We start from the raw sequence: 21,835 nt of genomic DNA on the forward strand, positions 1-21,835 counted from the left end.
GAGTGTCAGAACTTCAAGCTTTATCTAGCAGCCCTCCTTATTTGATCTTTCATGCTGACAGAGTATCTCTTAGGACAAATCCCTCTTTTTTGCCCAAAGTCTGTTCAGAAACTAATATTAACCAAGTCATTGAGTTACCAGTTTTCTTCCCTAATCATTCCACAAGTTGGAGTATATACTGCACAAACTTGATGTTCACAGACAGCTCAGATTTTATTTGGATAGAACAAAAGGTATCAGGCAGTCAGACCAGCTCTTTGTTTCATTCTCAGAATCCAGAAAAGGTAGACCAGCAGCTAAAACAACTCTGTCTAAATGGTTATCTGGTTGTATCACATTTGTCTACTCAGCTGCTAATATGCCTTTGCAACACAAGATTAAAGCTCACTCAACCAGAGCAGTTTCTACATCCTCTGTGTTCCAAGCCAAATTGCCCCTTGATAACATTTGTGCAGCAGCCACTTGGTCTAAACCTCCTACCTTTATCACACATTGCGAAGTTGATAAGGCCTCCAGGGACAGGGCTTCTTTTGGGTCTACGGTCCTGAGGAATGTACTCCCATGAGCCACCCGAGATTGATGTTGCTAGGGATGCTACCCATCAGTTAAGAATGAACGGCGAGATTGAACAACTTCACATTAAGAAGTTATGTACTCACCATAACGTTCCATGTGAGTTGTTCATCTCGCCCTCATTCTTACGTCCCTCCCTCCTTCGCCCTCCTGGCTGATAGTTGACCTAGATGTTGGTCTCATCCTGGCTGCTCAATTCTTCTTCCTTTCCATAGGAGGATAGCTCATTTATATGGTTATAGTACACGCAGCAAACAAGATCGGAGGTAATTCGCAGTGCATCATGGGATAGGGGCTTGGCCTTGTGCTACTGGAAGACCTCGAGCTTTGCATATGGCCGTACCAGAGCCGATGGGTCGGCTCCAAACCAATCAGTTAAGAATGAAGGCGAGATGAACAACTCACATGGAATGTTATGGTGAGTACATAACTTCTTATTATCCAACATATTCACATACGTACGATGCATATAAAAACATTTAGAAATTGTATATATAAATGCCTGAACGTAAAACCATTGTGTTTCACATTGTTCCATAAAGCATTTAATGTCCGATATAATTACAAACTAATTTCTTCTCAATCTTAATTTTCTAAACAAGCTTGATAAAAATGGTGAGATATAGAGATTTTATCCAAAATATATAAAATAATTAAGAACCATAAATTTACAAATCATAGCTAGCTGTTATGATTATGTTCTCCAAACAAGTAGCTCAACTTTTAATTACAACATATAAAATTATTTTAATATCCTCAAACATACATGATTGTTATTTTGGAGATTATACTCTTGGAAATTTTACATAGATCATTTATCACTCCATACAGAATTGAAATGATTTAGAAAAAGGAAGGTATCCATTTATTGGATGTGTAAATTCTTAATCAAAGTAGATAAATGGTTTATGATTGCAAAGTTCTGGTATCTTTTGTGGAGAAAATGGTGTTTCCTGCAAGCATTGTGGTCTGATAAAATTCACATTAACTAAACTTTTAATGTTTAATGCCCCAATTGCCAGGTTTTACCCAAGTCTCAATTCCCACTTCTCAGGAGCCAGTTAATGGCCAGGAAAATACAAAAAATTGAGAAAAATGAGATTATGCTTTCATTTGCAGAGTTTATAACTACTGTCAGTGTTGTGTAGCATAAAGAAATGCTACTAAATAGATGAAAAAAAAATGAAGATTTTAGAGCTATGGTTGAGTATAAAGATAAGTCTGTACACCACTGGGTTCAAAGGATCCTTCCTTTTCTTGGTGAGCACTGCTAAAATGGCTTCTTTCCATTTGTCTGGAATTTGATATTTTCTTACTATCCTGTTAAGTGTTTCAAAGGTCACCTGTACTAGAACAAACTCCAGTGCTGCTTATCCAAAACTGTTAGGGATTGAGGATACTTGCCCAAGAATAACTGAAGAAAACCAGGACAGAATAAGCCATGAGTGGTGGTGTAAGAGATAAAAGTACAAAGTAAAAAAACCTGCCAATAAAAAATAAACTGTAGATTAAAAGTAAACGCCAAATAATCAGCCATTAATTCCGACAGGCTGGTAGCCCCGACAGAGCTGCCGTCATCACAGAAAGGGAAAATAAAAAAATTAAAAAACGCTGAGAAAAAGTCAGAAATGAAGGGTGACACTTGGGAATCGTGGCACCCCATTATATGAACGCCGAGTAATTCAGTACCGTTGGGAGCAAGTCTGGACAAGCATAATCTAACTCACATGGGGGAACGTCCATTCAGCTGTGAGTTTTGTGATCAGCGATTTGCAGAAAGAGAACCATTGCTTCGACATGTTGCCAGCAAACACCAAGCAAGGAGAAGGCCGCACTACTGTCAAATTTGTGAAAAAACATTTAAAGCCATTGAACAGTTGTGTGTTCACATGAGGAGACGCAGAGGAGTTTGCAAGTTTGAGTGCAGTGAGTCCAATTACAAGTGCACTCAACAGCACTCCAACCTGCCTGACCTGTACTAGGTCTTGGGTTTATTGCCCTGTCTAGGATTGCTGCCTCTTCCCCAAGCTAAGGAACATAGCCAAACCTCTCTGGGCAGCATTCCTCTCAAGGATACAAGAAAGTATGTTTTATACCCACTGCTTGTAAATGATACACTTGTTATATCACCCCAGGTGTATATTGTAAACTCTCTAGCCAGGACAGCCAGCAGGCAAACCTTTCTCTCCTCCCAACCACCATAGCTTCCACTCTTATAGCCTCCTCATACTACTCCTATGTCACCCTACCTTAACACACTAGAGCTGCTAGCCCTGCGAGTAGCCTTGGTTGCATTACAATCTTTGCCCACTAGGTGGCACCCTCTTACCACGTCTATTCTCCCTGCATAACTATTCTCCATTCTTATAATTTAACTCTCAGACATCCACTTCTTACTATATTTATCTATCTGGTAGACCCAATTTACCCCACTTTCTACCATATATTTCTCAACTGCACAGTTTACTATCTCCCTTTAAACTTACCTTAACAGTCAGCACTCCACTGAATGTTTTCCCTGAATTTAGTCCTTCTCTGGCTCTACCCACTCCGCCCTGCGGGCTCACTCCTCTCCCCTACCCTGCCCCCAGTTACCACCCACCCCCAGTACTCCTACACTTATACTATCGTAACCACACCCCCTACTTAGTCAGACATTCCCACTAATCACAGTCATCCTATCACAACCCATCCTTTCTGTACACACAACCCCCCCACTCCCAACTCACCAAAATTCACTCTCCTCTATCACCCCACCCATACTCTCTAACCCATCTACTACCCTAGCCACAATGTATCCACTGACTCCCACCTTACCTCCAAAACCAAGACCGTATTACTGCCTCATACCTCCACTTGTAATACTTTATCTTTTCACCACCTATGAATTCCACTACCTACCTAACTCTCAGTATCCTACATCAATTACAACCACTAGCATCCAAACACACACCCCTCCACCAATACTACCCCACCTCTTCACTAATTGCAGTACTCCAAAACCTCTCCATCCTATGCAACCTACATACTTAAACCCAAGGACTAAGAACTAGTACAACTCCTACTAAAGTTCACCAAACTCATAAGGAGTATATTAGCTAACCTCATAGCCGACGGCGACATTCACCCTAACCCAGGCCCAAACTCACCGGCTACCGCTAACCCCATAATAAATAGTACTCCTACCAACCTAAGAAGGCTCATATGACGCCCCCAAATCATTTCTAGTCTGTCACCTAAATATCAGAAGTATAAATAAGAAAATCCACTATCTTCATGCCCTACTGGACATGCACTCCCCTGATCTATTCTGCCTTACAGAAACCTGGTTCAAACCCATTATCCCTGAAATGAAATATTACCCCTCAACTACAGTATAATAAGACTTGACCGTAAAGGTAGAAAAGGAGGCAGAGTAGCCATCCTATATAAATCCACTCTCGAAGTATCCACAATTAGCACCTTAAAAGACCTAACAACTACCAACTCCGAAACAATCATCTCAAAAGTCCAAGTTAACAAACACAAACCTATAAACATAGTATGTAGCTATATTCACCCAGGCAGCAACATAGACACCTTAGAAAGCACCCTCCAATGGTTATCCACTACCCACCCCAAGAAACAATCATTCTCGGGGACCTCAACATCGACTGGACAACTTGTTCAACAAACTTCCCCACCACCCATATTAACTTACATGGTTTCTCCCAGATTATTACTACCCGCACCAGAATCAACAAGCCCAACAAAAAGGTAAGCATCCTAGATTGGATCTTAATAAATAACAAACCTCAGTTATACAAATCAGGCACCCTACATGAAGACATGAGCGACCACCTCCTAACCTATATAATCAGGAAAAAGGATGACATGTCTCACCAAACCACCTTTAAAACCCTTAGGTATACAAAGAATTTAACCTAACTAGTTTCCAGGCCAATCTTAGCTCATGCAAATGGGCCAATCTTAAAATACTTCCCCTTGATGAAGCTGTCTCTGAATTCAATACTAGATTCCTGGCCATCTTAGACAGGCATGCTCCCACACGTACAATCAGAACCAAAAACATAATTGCTCCATGGCTAATCAATACTACTAGACAAAAACTTACTGCTAGAAACACAGCATGGACCTCCTGGAGAGCCACCAAATCCCCACAAGTCCACATTCCATTCAAACAATTGAGAAATGAAGCAAAAAGGTTTACTGTGTTAGACAAGCAAAACTACTATTTCAGTTTACAGCAAAAGCACCAAAATCAGCCTCAGAAATTCTGGTCAGGTCTGAATAAACTGCTCCACGCAGGTAAATCCTCAACCCCCACCCCCTCCGCTACCCTACAACTACCTCCTAAATGTGTTGCTAAGACCTTTAACACTTTCTTCACTGAAACAGTCCAGTCCCTAGCTAATAATCTATCTCCCACCTCTTCTACTATAATCTCACCCACTCAGGTAAATATCCCCCCCTTCAAATTTGATCCTGTCCCCACAGACTATATTAAATCCCTAAAACCTACCTCCCTGGCAGCTGACTATATGTTCTACAGGACTGAAACACAGTAATTAATACAGAAGTTGTTAAATAGGTTTTAGGAACTGGAACATGGCAAAATAAACAGAGGAGCTCACTTTTATGGAACTTGGATCTTCTGCGTCCCCAGAGGTTGAAATCATATGGGAAGGTGCCAGATCTTTTTTTGATTGGGGATCTCCTGTGTTGGGTCCAGTTCCTGTAACTCATGCACAGAGCCCTGGTTACTAAAACAGCAATCTTTTACTGCTAATGACCCACATGAATAGGTTCTAATGGTCAAACGTGGCCAAGTTTTGCAGACTATATTAATAATTCTCAAAAAGTTAGAAAATAATTGATAGTAATAATGGTGACCCTTTATTACCTGCTTTTATGGGGCTTATGACTCAGATCTTTTTGAGTGGTAGCCAAGGATTTTATAGGTTCATAGGATGATACTAGGCTATTGGCCCAGAGGCCCTTATAAGCCTATCCATTGTTCCCACAAAGTCAGCACCTGTTTTCCCTGTCCACCAGGAACACAGGTGGGATCCATGGGGTATGTTTTCTGTTTCTCATTCCAGGTACCTCTTAAAGAGGGCTAGTGAGGTACTGTGCTTGACATGGAGAGGAAGTCTATTCCACAGATGGGGGAGTTGTTGGGACACAAATATATCCCACCAACAAGTTCTTTTAATGGCACAGACCAGGTTGAGACCTTGCGTGCGGGTTGTGCAAGTGGAGTTTTACTTATGGATATGCAGCATCTCCATCAAGGCTGAATCGGAGATGGCCTTGTATGCCAGACACAGGTCACCTCTAAGCAGTCTGTATGAGCTGAGTAAACTGACGGTGCTTTTAGCCTACCTGTGTAGGATAGGTGTTTGAGACCCTGGATATTCCTGGTGAGGAGCCTCTGTGGTCTCTCCAGCTGCTGCATGTGCTTTGCAAGGTACATGCCGAAGGGGGCATTGTACTCAATAATGGGTCTGATAAGGGAGGAGTACAGGGATGTTATGACCTCCTTGTTCCTGGATGAAATACCCTTACTTATGAGGTGGGCCATGTAGAAAGCCTTCCGTACAATGGAGGCAACATGGTGGTCAAAAATCAGGTTGCTATCAACCTGGGTGCCCAAGTCCCTCACGACTGATTGTGTGCTTAGTAAGTTGTTATTAGTGTGATAATTAGTGGGGACAGCATTTTCCCCAAAGGGAATAATAATGCATTTCTTGGCATTCAGTTTGAGGCCATGCTTCTGGCACCAGTCATTAGTTTGGTTAAGGCCCTGTTGGAGGATGTTCACATCACTAGGGGAATTTATGACAGTGCCTAGCTTGCAGTCACCTGCAAACTTGGTCAGCCAAAGACCACTGGTTTTGGCTTGCACCTCAGAAAAGTATATCCCAAACAGTAGAGGCCCCAAGACTAATCCTTGGGGTACACCACTTGTTAATGGTCTACTAGTAGAGGTGGCTTCCCCTATTTTGACTGAGTGGGTTCTATCAGTGAGCCAGTTAGCTATCCATCTGGTAACATATGAGTTGATGTCTAGCTAGGAGAGTTTATCTACTATGCCCAAGTGAGGAATAGTGTTGAAGGCTTTGGCTAGGTCAAGGTAGGCAGTGTGCACTGTCTTGCCCTCTTCCATGGCTTTGGTGACCGTTTCAAAGAAGGTGACCAAGTTTAACAGGCATAATATCCCTTGACAAAACCAAACTGTGTGGGATCAAGTGTTTGGAGGTTGCCAATGTCCTTGTTTATAAGATCCTTGATAATGCGTTCTGTGGCCTTGCAGATCAGGCTAGTTAGGCTGATTGGCCTATGATTGCCTGGGTCCAGGGATGACAGTGGCTGTCCTCCATTCTGCTGGGATGAAGCCGGTGCACAGGCTTTGATTGAATAGGGTGCCTAGAGGTGCTGAGAACTCTTGCCTCAGTTCATGTAGGACACAGCCAGGGATGTTGTCGGGTCCCATGGAGGCTGTATTTTTTGCCTTTGAGAGAGCATTAATAATCTGCCCCTGGTGATGAGGGGAGGGGGACAGGTGCAGGGGATGTCCTGGTTTACTGATGGGGAGACAAGGGGGTGAAGTTTTCACTAAACTTGTCTGCCAACAGGTTGGCTGTATCTATGGCGTTTGTGCATGTGGTATTCTTGACCACCAATTTAGAGCAGATTTGGGAGTTACCTTTGAGATTGCAGACTTATGTGAAGAAGGCCTTGTGATTGTCCGTAGTGGATGTGGCCAATTTGGCCTTGAAGGTAGCCTTAGAGGATTTCATCAGTAACCTTATTTGCTTGTTCAGACAAAGGAGAGATTGCTTCCAACCTGGCACCTGCTCCTTCTTTGTCCTGGACAGCAATTTTTTCCTTTTATTATAGAGTATGTTTATTGCTGCTGTCCACCAGACAGGTTTACTCGTCCTTGAGGAAGATGATTTGGTCCCGTCAGGTATTGCTGAGTCCATGCAGCTGTATAGGTGCTCATATAGATTTTTGGTGTAGGCTTGGACATTAGTGCTTGATTCAACTAAAGGGATGGTGGCTGTGAAGCTGCTTATACCTGCTCACAGGAGGTTGTAGTCAGTTTTGGTAAAGGTGTTTTTGTTCGACCCTGGGAAAGGTGGGGTCAGGGGAGATGGTGACTTCGAAAGTGATTGCTTTATGGTTGGATCTTGCCAAGGAGGATGACACTGTAGAGGTGCTACAGTGGCTGCTCATGTTGGTTAGTACCATGTCCAGGATATTTTCACCTCTTCTGGGGGTGTCAACCAGTTGATCCAATGTATTGATATTGATGAATTCGAGAAATCTCTGGGCATTCGTGTTTGAACTAGAAAAGGTCTTCCACTCTATGTTTGGGTAGTTAAAGTCACCCAATGTCAGGGTAGAGGGTTGAATCTTGATGGATTCAAATAAATCCAGATAGGTGGAGTGGGCCTCCTGAGCCATGTTTGGGGGTCTGTAGCTAGCTATGATTTGAATAGGTGTTTTATCAATAGTTAACTGCACCTGGAGTGTCTCCTGTTCATCATACTGTGTGAACAGCCCAGCGGTGTTTATGTCTTTGATAAATATTGAAACTCCACCTCCTTTGGCTTTGTAGCCCTCTGTTTGGGGTCTAAAACCCTGTGAATCTGGAAATCTAATCCACTTGCTAACTTGTGCATAGTGGTTTTATAAGTTTCTTTAGGCTGGCTGAACATCAGTAAAACTATTTTTAAGAGTGTAATGGATGGGTGAAAAGGTTATCAACTAACCTTAGGGGTTCGTGATAACAGCCCATTTCTCAATAATCAAAGCAGTTTTTTGATGCCAGCCTTCAAAGAGCCTTGCCTAAATTCTAACCCCACCAACAGCACCACCACCAAGTCCCTGATGACAATGGTGTGACCTCTTGCTACACTCTCTCTATTGGTATTTTAATAAATAAATAGATTTTTATATATGATGAAGCTGAATAAAATGTGTTACCTTGCCCTTATCATATCACCCCTTCTGGGGGTTATCACCTCTTCTTCGTCACTTGACCACAACATGTTTTTCACAACTATTGCGTATGTGGAATTTAAGCAGGGGATGGGAGGGAACAGCAGAGATAAAGAAGCTTTGTTCCTCTGGATTTATGCTTTGCAGTTGTCCAAGGGGGAACAGGAAAAAAACAGACACATATTTTAGTGTCCCTGGTTCTGCTTATTGCTTCTACAGTGGAGAAAGTGGTAAATCCTTCATATTTCTTCCTCATCAGACAGATCATCTGTGATGTCCTCTGTTTGGTCTGACATTTCCATTTCTTGGAACAGTCTCTTTGCTATGAATTTACTTTCCTTCATTCTACATTTTTTTTTCCTTATGGGAATTTCATAAGAGGTACATCTTTGAGCAGAGTATGCAACTCTTTTATCTCCTGATAAGTCTGGGAAGTTGATGTTCCATTGGCTATTTTTTCTTTCAGTATTTGTTGAAGTTTAGTTAACTCTCCCTGTTGCTGTGTGGGTTTCCTCTGTGTGCTCTGGTTTCCTCCCACATCCCAAAGACATGCTGTAGGTGGATTGGACACTCTAAATTGGCCCTAGGCTTAAGTGTGTGTGTGTGTGTAAAAGAAAAAGAAAAATAATCTGGTTCCACACAGCAGTGAAAATCAATATGTCCTTTATTGTAGTAAGTAAGCGCTTTCTCGGAATAACATCTGCTTCATCAGACCAACAAAGATAGACAAGCAGTTACATTTTTAAACACTAAAACATCCAATAAAAAAATCAGATAAAATGTGCATCATAGCTAAAAGCCATGTGATAAAATACATCTGTAGAATATATAGATCATTAAAAAATTGAATAAAACAGACTAAATGAACAATATGTACTTAAAACTGGTAATAAATACAATAGTAAAAAATAATAAAAGATGGACTATTGAAACATATTTGATAAAATATTAAAAGAGAGATCAATGCTTTAATAGCCATGCTTTAAGGAAGGGTTTCAGGGAAACTGTTGTTTAAACCAGGAGGTTTATCAGCTTGAAAGCGCAAAATCCATTTTTGTTCACTAGATTCTGTTCTATTATTTATGTCACCTCCTCTCTTAGTACTATGCAGAATCTCTAGTACCATAAAGCTAAATTTATGATGTTATGTAGTCCTATCTCGCCATTATTCTTCACCTGTGGGTTCAGAGCCGACAGTCAGCTCTGACTCGGCCTATATACTAGCTCGAAAGTCTTTGATTGGCTGGCTAAGATGGTATCCCACAATACCATGCTCCACATCCCCAGATCTCGTTTGCCGCTTGTAGAGCTCGGACGTGGTCTCAACTTGGCTTGGCTAAGTACCTTTTGAAAACTATTTTTCTTGGGAAATTTCTTGAGAAATCATCTGATATTGTTTGATGTTTAATTAGATTTTGTGTGAGAGCGATTGCTGGCATTTCTGGTTCTCTTGTGTGTGCTTGTGCATTTTTGTGGTATCCCTTTCCTCGGGCTAGGCCCGTTTGAGTTAGAGGACCTAGTCCTCCCTTGTGTTTGTTTGTCGGACATTGTTGCTGTTCTCTTGTGTGGAGACCATTTTAATTAGAGGTCTCTTATCGTTGTGTCTAGTCAGTGACTGTCTGTTATAGTAGGCGCTCGCTTCCCGCCTTTTCTTCTCGGTTACGAAAAAGTTGAAGTTCTGTGCTTAGTTCTGTCATGTCTAAAGAGCAAAAAGAACATAAGCCTTCCAGCTTTAAAAAGTGTTCGAAATGTGCTTATAAAATGTCTATTACAGACGGACATTCCGTCTGTGTTTATTGTCTTGGAGCCATCCACCTTCAGGAGTCTTGCAGTTTTTGTCACTCCTTTAGTCCTCGGGTGCTCCAAGAAAGGAAAAATAAGTTGATACTAAAGGGTCTATTAAAACCATCCTTCGAGGAAAAGTTAGCTTCGACTCCTAGTTCCGAGTCGAAGTCTAAAGCTTCTAAGTCCAAAAAGAGATCGCCGGCTCCATCTTTGGTCTCAGAACCGCCCTCTAAGATTTTGGTTGTGGAATCTGCTTCCTCGGCACCACTGATCTCGGAGCCACAGGAAGTCACTGTTTTGACTGAACCTTCGACCGCTCCGATAATTTTGGAACCAATTCGGAGCCGGTCTCCAAGTTTAAGACAAGTCTTTCCAGATAAGAGGTCTGCTTCTCCATCGGTTTCCTCCAAATCCTCCAGGCTTTCAGATCTGGACGTGGATAAGGTGGTGCAGCGGCTACTGGAATCGCCAGTGTTGGCTAAACTCTTCTTGGCTCTGACCCAGTCGGTTCTGGAACCAGCCCTGTTAGTAGTACCTGCTATTCCTCCTCCAAGCGCATCGTTGTCTTTGGAGCCGGTGAGCTCCGCTCCGAGGGATGTTCCTGTGTCGGCTCCAGTACCCCAACTGGGATTTTCGGTACCGACTTCGGCTCCAACCCTGTTGGCTCCGTCCACAGGGTCTGGGACTCGAGTCTCTTCTGTCGGCACTGAGGGGGATGACTCGGAGCACAGGTTGGTGCCGAGCCTTCCTTTGGGCGCATCGGCAGGGGGGACTCCGGCCCTGGTCATGGCCCTAGAGGGCGGTCGGTCCTCAGACTCAGGGTCCCCGCCTTCGAGGCAATGCGGAGCGCGCTGGCTGGTTCAGCTACCTCCCTCGGATCGGTTCTCCCATCCCCTACTGCACTGGCGAGTGCTTCTGACACTCCTCTATCATTGGACAGCAGGGCACAAAGGCCTAAGGACACCCCCATGAGCGGTCCCCTTCTTTCTGAGGAACCCTCAGACTCTGTGCCTGAGGAACTCCCCAGAAAGAAATCTTGTAAGAGGAAGCATATAGACACCCAAGATGAGTCCCTCACTTCAGATACTGACCTCGAGGAGTCGGAGGGGTCCCCCAAGTCTTCCTCTGAGGATGTTTCCTTCTCCGAAATACTGGAGATTTTGAAACAGAGGAGACTGGCTTTCCAAAAACCCCTCCGAGGAGGAGTCAGTATTCCTTAAGGCCTTTGGCACCCAGCCTTCTGCCTCCTGGGTATCTCCACCCTTCGATGAGCTCCTAGACTTACTTTGTCGAAGGGTGTGGGAGACCCCTGACTCAGTGGAGCCTGTCCCTCGACGGCAGAACAAATTCTTGTCTGCCCCCAAAGGGAAGGAATTTCTGACAAAAGGAACTCCAGTAGATGCTATGGTGGTGGCGGCCGCCACACAGAAGGAAGTTGCGGAATCTTCCTCTACGGTTCATCCCCCGAACAAGGAGTCCAGGATGATGGACCGCTATGGGAAGCGTACCCTTTCTTCAGCGACCTTTACCCTGTGGTCGCTGAATTACTTGACTCATTTCATGCGGCTCCAAAGAGATCTCCTTAAGGAGGTAGGAGATACTCTCAGGGGTAATGTTCCTGAGACGGTGGCTCAAACAGTCAACGCTCAGCTTTCCACCCTTAATTCTATTGCGAACTCGTTCATGCGACTAATCTCATACGCGGCCGAGGGAGCGAGTAGGGCGGCCAGTTCAGGAGTGGCCCTCAGGAGGCAGGCCTGGCTACGCCTGTGTCACTTTGCAGAGGCATTTAAGTCTTCCTTTACTGATGCCCCTTATGACGGTTCCTCCTTGTTTGGGACCAAAGTATAAGACACACTCACCAGGTGCGAACAAGAGGGTAAGACCTTGTCTGCCGTGGGAGTCTGTTTTTCCCTACCGTCAAGACCTTATCCCAAGGCTCAGCGGGGGGGGGGTTTATAAAATCACAGAGGTCGTTTCCTGATGCACAAAGTGAGGACCCCCCCCTCGAGGCAGAGGGGGGGCCATACTCTGGAAGACGCTGCCCCAGAGGCAGAGGGGACCCCCGCAACTCAGGGGACCGGGATTCTTTCTGCGGTTCCCCATACTCTCACTCTTGAGGGTGTGCCCGGCTGCGCTTCTCCGGAGCCAGTCGGGTCAGATTTCCCATTGTCCGGAAGCCTGGGCAAGAATAACCCAGGACAGATGGGTTTTAGGGATAATCGCCAGAGGTTACACCATTCCATTTCATTCCTTTCCCCCTACCCCCAAAAGGATCCCAGACCCACCAACCGGTCAAAGGGACCAAGCAGCATCAGAGGTCTCTCAGCTGCTAGAAAAAGGAGTCATCCAGCTAGTCCCCCCAGACCAGGTCGGATTAGGGACCTACTCAAGATTCTTTTTGGTGCCGAAAAGCACGGGGGACCTGAGACCCATTCTGGATCTCAGCCGACTAAACCATTATGTTCACAAGTCCATGTTCCGAATGGTCACACTACAATCAATTCTTCCGCTGTTGGCAAAGGAAGTATGGATGTGCTCCATCGACCTGAAGGATGCCTATTACCACATAAAAATGGACAAAGCATCCCGGTGTCATCTACACTTCCGGCTGGGAGCCAGACACTTCCAGTTTCGAGCCCTGCCCTTTGGTCTCACCACAGCCCCCAGGGTGTTCACCAAATGCATGGCAGTGGTGATGGCTCACTTGAGGCGTCTAGGATTCCAGGTGTTTCCTTACCTGGACGATTGGCTCCTAGCCGCCCCCACCAAGCATCTACTTTGTCAAAACAGAAACTATACCATCAGCATTTGCCATCAACTAGGCATCACAATAAACTGGAAAAAAATCTGCCTTGCTACCCTCACAGTGTGTCTTATTTATAGGAACAGAGTTGGATACTATTTGGATGAGAGTGTTTCTGCCCATGGAAGGGATCACGAGGTTACAAGGGCAGGTTCAGAAGATGATACCTTTGACACCCGTAAAGGCAAGGCTAGTGCTGCAGCTACTAGGCACGATGGCATCCACTATCATGACGGTTCCTTTAGCGAGGCTGCACATGCGCATATTACAGTGGCTCCTGTTTGCCCAGTGGTCCTTTCAGAGTTTGCCTCTATCTCATCCCATCTTGATCACAAACATATGCAGACAGGATCTGAGTTGGTGGCTGTGCACCGACAACCTAGTAGTAGGGAAACCATTCTCTTCACCGACCCGGTAGCCACATTGACCACGGACGCCTCCCGGATGGGGGGGGGGCATTATCTTGGCAGATTGGTCCAAGGTACGTGGCAGGAACACGAGATGAATTTGCACATAAATGTCCTGGAGATGAGGGCAGTGCTCCTAGCGTTGCAGGCACTACAACATGTCCTCCCGACTGGGATGATTGCGATACACTCGGACAACATGTCCGTAGTGTGGTATCTTAACAAACAAGGGGGAACCCGATCATATCCACTATGCAGGGAGGCTATGAGAGTGTGGAATTGGGAGATAGCTTCCCATAGGACCTTGATAGCAATGCACATTCCGGGGAAAACCAATGTGATTGCAGAGAAGTTAAGCAGGGCTATTCTTCTGCCCTACGAGTGGTCCCTGAACCGCCAGGTGGCAGACAGCATATTCAACAAATGGGGTCAGCCTTGCTGCGACCTATTTGCCAGCCCTCTCAATGGGAAATGCCACGCATTCTTCTCACTGATATCTCCATTGGGGGGATATCCAAGGGATGCCCTTGCACACATTTGGCCCTCGGGTCTGCTATATGCTTTCCCTCCGTTTCCCCTCATGTCGAAGGTGATTCAGAAAGCACTATCTCCGGGAAGCAGATTGATTCTGATCACTCCAGACTGGCCTCGACAGGTATGGTTCCCCTTTCTCCAACAGTTTGCAGTGGAGCCTCCTTGGACTCTGGACGCTCGCCCGGACTTACTGACACATATGTCGGGACAGCTCCACCCCTCCCTGGAGACCCTCCGGCTGACCGCCTGGCTACTCCACTTCCGACCATAGTCAGGTATCACAATTTTTCTCCAAATGTAGTACATATCCTTTCATTCTCTCACAAACCAGCCATTAGGAAGATCTATTCCAGTAAGTGGAAAAGGTTCTCGATACGGGCACAGTCTAAAAATATTGACCCCTACACGGCTCCCATCAACACTGTGCTAGAATTCCTGTCTCAACTATTCTACCAAGGGTCAGCCCCAGCCCCCATAAAAGTTCAACTAGCGGCCATCTCTAATTATCATGTGGCTCATGATCCCAGCTTAATGGCGCACAGACTGTGTAAAGCCTTCATGAAAGGCACACTACTCCTTCGTCCCCCTGTAGCTCAACTGGTTATGCCTGGGACCTTAATTTTGTTCTGCAGGCGCTCACTCTTGCACCCTTTGAGCCTGCTGCTTCCTGTGTTTTGAAATTTCTGACATGGAAATCGGCCTTTCTAATAGCCATTACTTCTGCCAGGAGGGTTTCAGAGCTTCAGGCCTTGTCAGCTAAGCCCCCTTACCTGTTTTTTCATAAAGACAGAGTCTCCCTCAGGCCGAACCCTACCTTTCTTCCCAAAGTAGTGTCACTGTCTAATATTAATCAATCCATCGAACTGCCAGTATTCTTTCCCAATTTCTCTGACAAGGCGGAGTATCAGTTTCATACGTTTGGACGTTCATAGGCAACTCCGTTTTTATCTACACAGGACTAAAGAATGGAGGAAATCAGATCAGCTTTACATTTTGTTCTCAGACAACCGCTTAGGATCAGCGGTGTCCAAAGTAACCATTTCTAGATGGCTATCCAGTTGCATCTCCTTTATTTACCAGACAAGAGGCAGAAACATACCCTTTCCAGTCAGAGCACATTCTACAAGAGCAGTGTCAACGTCTACAGCATTTCAAGCCAGACTATCCTTGGATGATATATGCGCAGCTGCAACATGGGCTTCTCCTCATACCTTTGTGTCCCATTACAAATTGGATGTGGTGTCCAGGGGCAGGTCTTCCTTTGGCTCCACTGTGCTCAAGAGTATCTTCCATTGAGCCACCCGGGATATAGGTGCTAGGGACGCTGTCCCACAGGTGAAGAATAATGGCGAGATAGGACTACATAACATCAATTAGTTATGTACTTACCATAACGCTAGATGTATGTAGTCCATCTCGCCATATATTCTTCATTACCCACCCACCGTCCCCCTGCCTGGAGAATTTGGAGGATCTCCTTTGATAACCCTGGTATTAGTCCCTTTAGACAACTTGTTGGACCTTATCTTCTTGGCTGTGGATCTGTGTGTGTGTGTGCATTGCACAAATTGCTTTTGTTAGCTGCAAACTATATCTGGGGATGTGGAGCATGGTATTGTGGGATACCATCTTAGCCAGCCAGTCAAAGACTTTTGAGCTAGTATATAGGCCGAGTCGGAGCCGACTGTCAGCTCCGAACCCACAGGTGAAGAATATATGGCGAGATGGACTACATACATTTAGCGTTATGGTAAGTACATAAATAATTGTTGTTTACTTTCTTTAGCTACATGTAGTGATAGTGCGCTGGTTTCTTTAACATTCCTGATATCCCTAAGGTGTTCAAGTATTCTATCCTTAAACACCCTGTTTGTTTTCCCTATATAAAATGAGAAGCAGGTAGTACAATAGCAAAAATAGACAACATTTTGTGTTCGACAATCTGCATAAAAAGCAGTATCTATCTTAAAACCCAAAGTGGGATGTGTGAAATGATTACCAATATGTATATGTGTACAGGCCATACAGTTCCTACACATATATGTACCAAGTCTGTCAGATAATATAGTTGATTTAGTATTGGATCGATAACAGAGCTGACTCTTAAGTGATCTATTATTTCTAAAAGCAAAATCTGGCTGTGTGCCAATGACCCCATTTTATTCAATTTTTTTAATGATCTATATATTCTACAGATGTATTTTATCACATGGCTTTTAGCTATGATGCACATTTTATCTGATTTTTTATTGGATGTTTTAGTGTTTAAAAATGTAACTGCTATTCCATCTTTGTTGGTCTGATGAAGCAGATGTTATTCCGAGAAAGCACTTACCTACTACAGTAAAGGACTTATTGATTTTCACTGCTGTGTGGAACCAGGTTATTTTTCTTTTTCTTGTATTCTCTGGTTTTTGCATCTGATTCCTTATTTGGTTCAAGGACTGTTTTCGTTGTGTGTTTGCCTTCTGTGGAAGGTTAGGCGCTGGGCTGGCAACTCAACACCATAAAACTCTACTGCCAAGGTGATCCACTGTGGCGACCCCTAATCGGGAAAAGCCAAAAGAAGAAAGAAGTTAACTCCTGGACAGAGTTGTTTGGATTATTGCTGGATTTAATTCTCCCTGGGTAGAAAATCTTCAGTGTTTAGATTTGAAGATGGGTATGACTTTTTCTCTCCTGCCTAGTCTGAGCAGAGTAGTCATTCTCCACAAATACTCTTCTGTTTCCCAGTTCCTCTTTCTTTTCCTTTTGTCACAACTGTGTTAGGATTTCTTACTTTGGATGATAGTTTTGAAACTTGATTATTATCTGTCGTGGTACTTTCCTGTTTGTTGCATTACCTGCAAATATTCTGTGAGCATGATCTATTTATATTCCTGTGATGCTGTCCAGGACGGTGTGCTTAGCTGCTGCTTTTGCTGCTGCATAAATTTGCAGAGTCCGCATTTTTCAGGGACAGACAAAAAAAAAAAGTTTTCTCTTCTGCTTTTCTTCTTGGTGTGCATCTAAGAAATATCATCAGATTGGATCTGATGGAGGAAACCCTCAGTGTAGTCTTTTTTTTTATTGTTGGATTTTGTGCATTCTTCAGTGAGCTGCTTGTTTTAAGTATTTGAGTATATTTGATTTATTTTTGTTTCCATTGTACCTGATGTAGTACTATATTCTGACCACCATCTGATTGGAACTTTACTGGGTAACTCTCCCAGACTTCAGATCCTGTTATCTTTTTTCCTTTATAGGAAATCTCTTTTATCATTTAGCTGTTTTATAAATAGAGTGTTATTGTTCTCTTCTTTAAAGAAGGGGGTGGGAATAGCTTATTAGGTATTATCTTTTCCATGTCCAGAGAGGGAATATCTCTGTTGTCTGCAAACTGGAAGTCCCCATAAGCCATCCCTTTTGTACATTGGGTACCTTCCAGCTTGTTGAGCTCTGAACCCAGAGCAGTGGCATTTTTCCACAAACATTTCAACAGAAATTGTATCTTGTATTTGAAATCCATCCAGTAGGAAATTATACTGAGCTAAATAAAAAACAGGATTTCCATTTGGTATGGTCAAGACAGCCTTCTCTGTGAAGTTACTGGATTACGCAAAGCACTTTATCTCATTGGAGTTGGCTGTATCGACCTTTTAGTCTAGCTTGTACCCTTGTATATTTACAGTTTACCAGGGCATAGCATTCTCAGTGCTCTCATTTGTGAAGCAAGTTCTGAAGGGTCCATTGCTTTTTGTCACTTTTCTACACGGAATTTCAAATACCATTGCAATGCTGACATCACATTGTTTGAACCACAAGGAACTGGTGCTAGCTTCATAATATTTTGGCCTGTCTAATTGCGGGTATTTTTTGTGATAAGGAGTACCTGATATTCCTGAAAGACGAGGACGTTCTGTGAATAATTATAAATTTTGCACTGCAGATTTTTTTCAGACTTCATCTTGACTAGTCCTGTGTTACCAGTTTTTTTTTTTCATTGACTGCTACTTCCATGGTGAATAGACACTTTTTATTTATGCATTCAATTTATTAACCAAAGCAGAGCACTGATCCCAGTGGACCTATTTCAGTCTCAACCCGGCCAAATATAAATCACAGTAGGCAAGCAAGTTGACAGGAAGCATTATGAATACAAGCAAAATGTGTGCAAATAGCAATGTATCAGTAACAGTAATAAAGTTCAAAGTACTGAGGACAATAAGAAAGGATGGTTAGTGTAAGGAGGGAAGAAGAGAATTAAGTAGTGAAGGGACAGAGCACAAAGTGTAAAATATATCAAAATAGCACAAAGAAATTAACTGTATTCAGTATATACAATGTGTACATATACTAAATGTGAAAAAGATAAGGGCATATATGTTGAAGAGAAATGTGCCACTGAGTAGTGGCTCATTCCAATTATTTCTCATTTCTGGGGCTAATAACTATCATCAGATATGCATCTAAGTAGACATTAAGTGTAGCAGCTGATTCACTGTATAATATGTTGCTTTCAAAACCGGCAAAAACAGGCTGGTCTTAACAAGAATTTAGCAGTCTTGAGGTAAAAGCCATCTAGTCCTTTATACTGAATAACTGTGATCTGTAAAGCTAATCTTTGGCAATGCAGTACTTCTGCAATCTCAGTATGTCATTCTGCCTTTTTTCCGGAAGTTGTCATGTAGGCTTAGGACGTAGTTTAGCACATAATGTTTGGGAAAGAGGTATAGAGTATAGTCAAGTTAAAAAGCTGCAGTCTAATGTCAACTGCTATTGCTGCTTTTTATTTTAAAAATCTCTGGTTCCAGAATTCTGAGAAACAAAATGTCTTTTCCTGCAGTAGATTGGCATCCCACCCAGAATTACTTTGTGTCTTGTACCCATTGAGTGCCAGAGTAGACTGGTTCCCTGCAGTCCTGAATTAACTCAGGAGAGAAAAATGAACAATTATTTCTTGTGACCCAAATGCAGTTGTGGTAATAGCTCTATTACAACATTAAAAAAGGAAAAAAAATTGCTGAATGTAGTCATTGATTCTTTTCTTTTCTTGTTTTCTTCTAGGACAGGTAATAATAGACAAAAATCCTGGTGTGACTTCAGTAGTTAACAAAACAAATATAATAGATAATGCTTACAGAAACTTTCAGATGGAGCTACTAGCTGGTGAGGACAATATGATTACAAAGGTGAGAATTTTCTTGGGCTGCATGTCTATTAAAGAAAATGTTTAAGTTTGGTCATTTAGATGTTTGTTGCACATACTGTATTTTAAGATGCCACGGTACTTACGTATTATCGCAACCAGATTTTCGCAGTTGCGAATTTAGACTCATGTCTGATACAGCAGCTCTATTAAGCTGGAAAAGGGAGTGTAAGTAAGTGAAATTGTGGCACACATGGTTTTGAGGCAGGGAGAGGACTAACTGCCAAATTTTGGAGTCCTGACTGGCATGTCTCACTTTGCCAGTGAACTACATACTGCTGCATGCAGTGCATGGCAGATCCTGCCTTCCTGATTACAAGCGCGACATAGGCTAAGTTAATCGGGAATATACCATTCTTATGTTCATGGCCAGTACTGAAATTTTATTTTAGTCATCTGAAAGATTTTGACCGGCTATCTCGGTGTTTTTGTCCCCCGTAGCTAACGTGCAGGTTGTAAGGTTTTACTTTTTCTGAAACAGTCTTTCGCGTTTCTGCATTTTCACATGAAAATTTCCCACCCCTGGAGTGTCATGTTTTCTGTGATGTGTGTGTTTAATAATAAATGAATCACATCTGTAGGTGTTACCTATCTCCCCCATTTTGGATGGTGTGTGAACTGTCGGTTGCTTTTTACCCCTTTTGGGCTGCTAGTTCTGGGGAAGAGAATATATGCTGCAGACGCAGCTCTGCTGTGTTGCGTGCACACATAACATGACTTGGAAAAGCACTACTACTGACATGATGTTGGGAAACGGCATAGGTTCAAACAAGCAGTCATTTTTCAAGTGCTACACTATTCCTAACGCAACAAAGTGTTTTTTTTTTTTTACAGATAACATTCCCTGTGTGACTCTGCATACATTTCTGGTTACAGTCACACACCAGGAAGCAAGCAGTATTATCACAAAAATCTGGTTGTGATAATACGTAAGTACTGATGCCACATAATTTATATATATGTAGCTCAGATAACATTCCATGCATAGTCGAAGTAGCAAGTTTTAATGGCAGTTTGTAACATTCGAGTGAATACATTATTATCACTTTGGTAATTCGTTCCTGATTTTTCAGACCTATTAAAAAAAAAAATCTGGAGACTGTGGTAGTCCACATCACAGACAATGAGTGGATCTAATGTTTTCGTTTGCCATTGTGACCTAAAATTTTGGGTTAAGACAATAAAGGCATCCACTACATTTCCTTTTCTTCTAAATCCTTGTGAAATGCAAAATTTTATTCGGAGCTATGCATCATTTGTTCATAACTGTTCATACATGTTACAGGACTACACATAATCATAATCATAAACCCTCTCATGCTGAATGCAGCTATTCTCAAACATTCAACATCAACTGAGAATGACTAGCAGTTTGAATGAACCTTCTTGTAAGAAAGTAGCAGTGAATTGAATAAAATTTATTTCCGTGGTTAGAAAGGGAATTTTTTATTGGGATGCTGCATATCGTTAAGCAGTGAATACAGAATTCCATAAAATGGAAGCGGCACATTCAGAAAACTTTTCAGTAGCCAGCATGCACTCATAGTGCTGGAATCTTTAACAGATTGCTGTTATGGACTTCGACTGTAGAGTTGAGAGGCAAGTACAATTTTTTGTCTGTTAAGAGTCTACTGTATCTGTGATCCTTTAGCAAACTGACAGCCAGTGAACTGCTTTCATTTACGGTGAACATAACACGCATGCAAAACTTGAAACCACTTTTCTTACTAAGGCTGAACCTCTTGAACTAGGTGATATGGTCTGAGATCCATCTTACACAGCCCAAGATATAGAATATTACAGTAACTTAGCCTTATAGGGTGGTTACACTCTAAACACGTGTTCATCATTATGATCACTGCAGCAGTACCTTAGCTGTATGGGTTCTATCTCGCCAAAGATATAACCGCCGGCCAGCTGCCAAAGCTTCAGGACACCTTCCACATGCCCCAACTGTCAGGCAGCTCGGGCTGAGTTGACTAAACAAGTCTGGGTACAAAGCAATTCAGAGCTTTACTGCCACCAAAGAGCATGCTCCTCTGAGATTTTCAAGGCTTGACAATTAGCTTGTGTTTTCCTTTGCTGAACATATAAGTTCCCTTTGCAGAAAAAAAAAATCAGTTTTTGTAATTTTGTTGATGTTTTATTACTTTCCTCTTTAGGAAAGTTATTTTAAAGAAAGGAGTGTTGTGTTTTAACAGACTGTCTAGAGACTGTAATGTACTTTTAAAACAGAGTGCTTGTTTTTTCTGTCTGCTTTACATGATGGGTGTTACTGCCTGCAATTTTCCTGATAGTCGGCCAACTACCCACTCTTAAATTTTTATACACTATTCCCAAACCTGACCCAGCAGCTGTAGCTTTAGTTGATCTCACTGCTGCTAAGCACTTAGTTAATTCTAATCCTTCTCTTTCTAATAAGGATGGGAAAATCATTTATACATGTGGGGAAAAGTGTATAATTATACAACTTTGATTTTTCAAACTGTTGAATTGTCAGGGTTATATGTTAAAGTTTGTTTTGACAAATTG

General features: G+C 42.8%; 1 protein-coding gene across 2 annotated transcripts in view; it reads left to right on the forward strand.

Annotated features, from left to right (window-relative positions):
* TRMT5 (tRNA methyltransferase 5) overlaps positions 1-21,835 on the forward strand; it is a 283,193-nt gene that overhangs the window by 152,316 nt on the left and 109,042 nt on the right. For both annotated transcript variants that reach the window (XM_044074480.1, XM_044074481.1), the window contains exon 3: positions 19,162-19,286. In XM_044074480.1, coding sequence (XP_043930415.1) covers positions 19,162-19,286 — 125 coding nt within the window. The remainder of the gene's footprint in view (positions 1-19,161; positions 19,287-21,835) is intronic.

The sequence above is a fragment of the Protopterus annectens genome, chromosome 6.part0 (genome assembly GCF_019279795.1).
Source record: "Protopterus annectens isolate FY-2018-M chromosome 6.part0, PAN1.0, whole genome shotgun sequence".
Taxonomy (NCBI): domain Eukaryota; kingdom Metazoa; phylum Chordata; order Ceratodontiformes; family Protopteridae; genus Protopterus; species Protopterus annectens.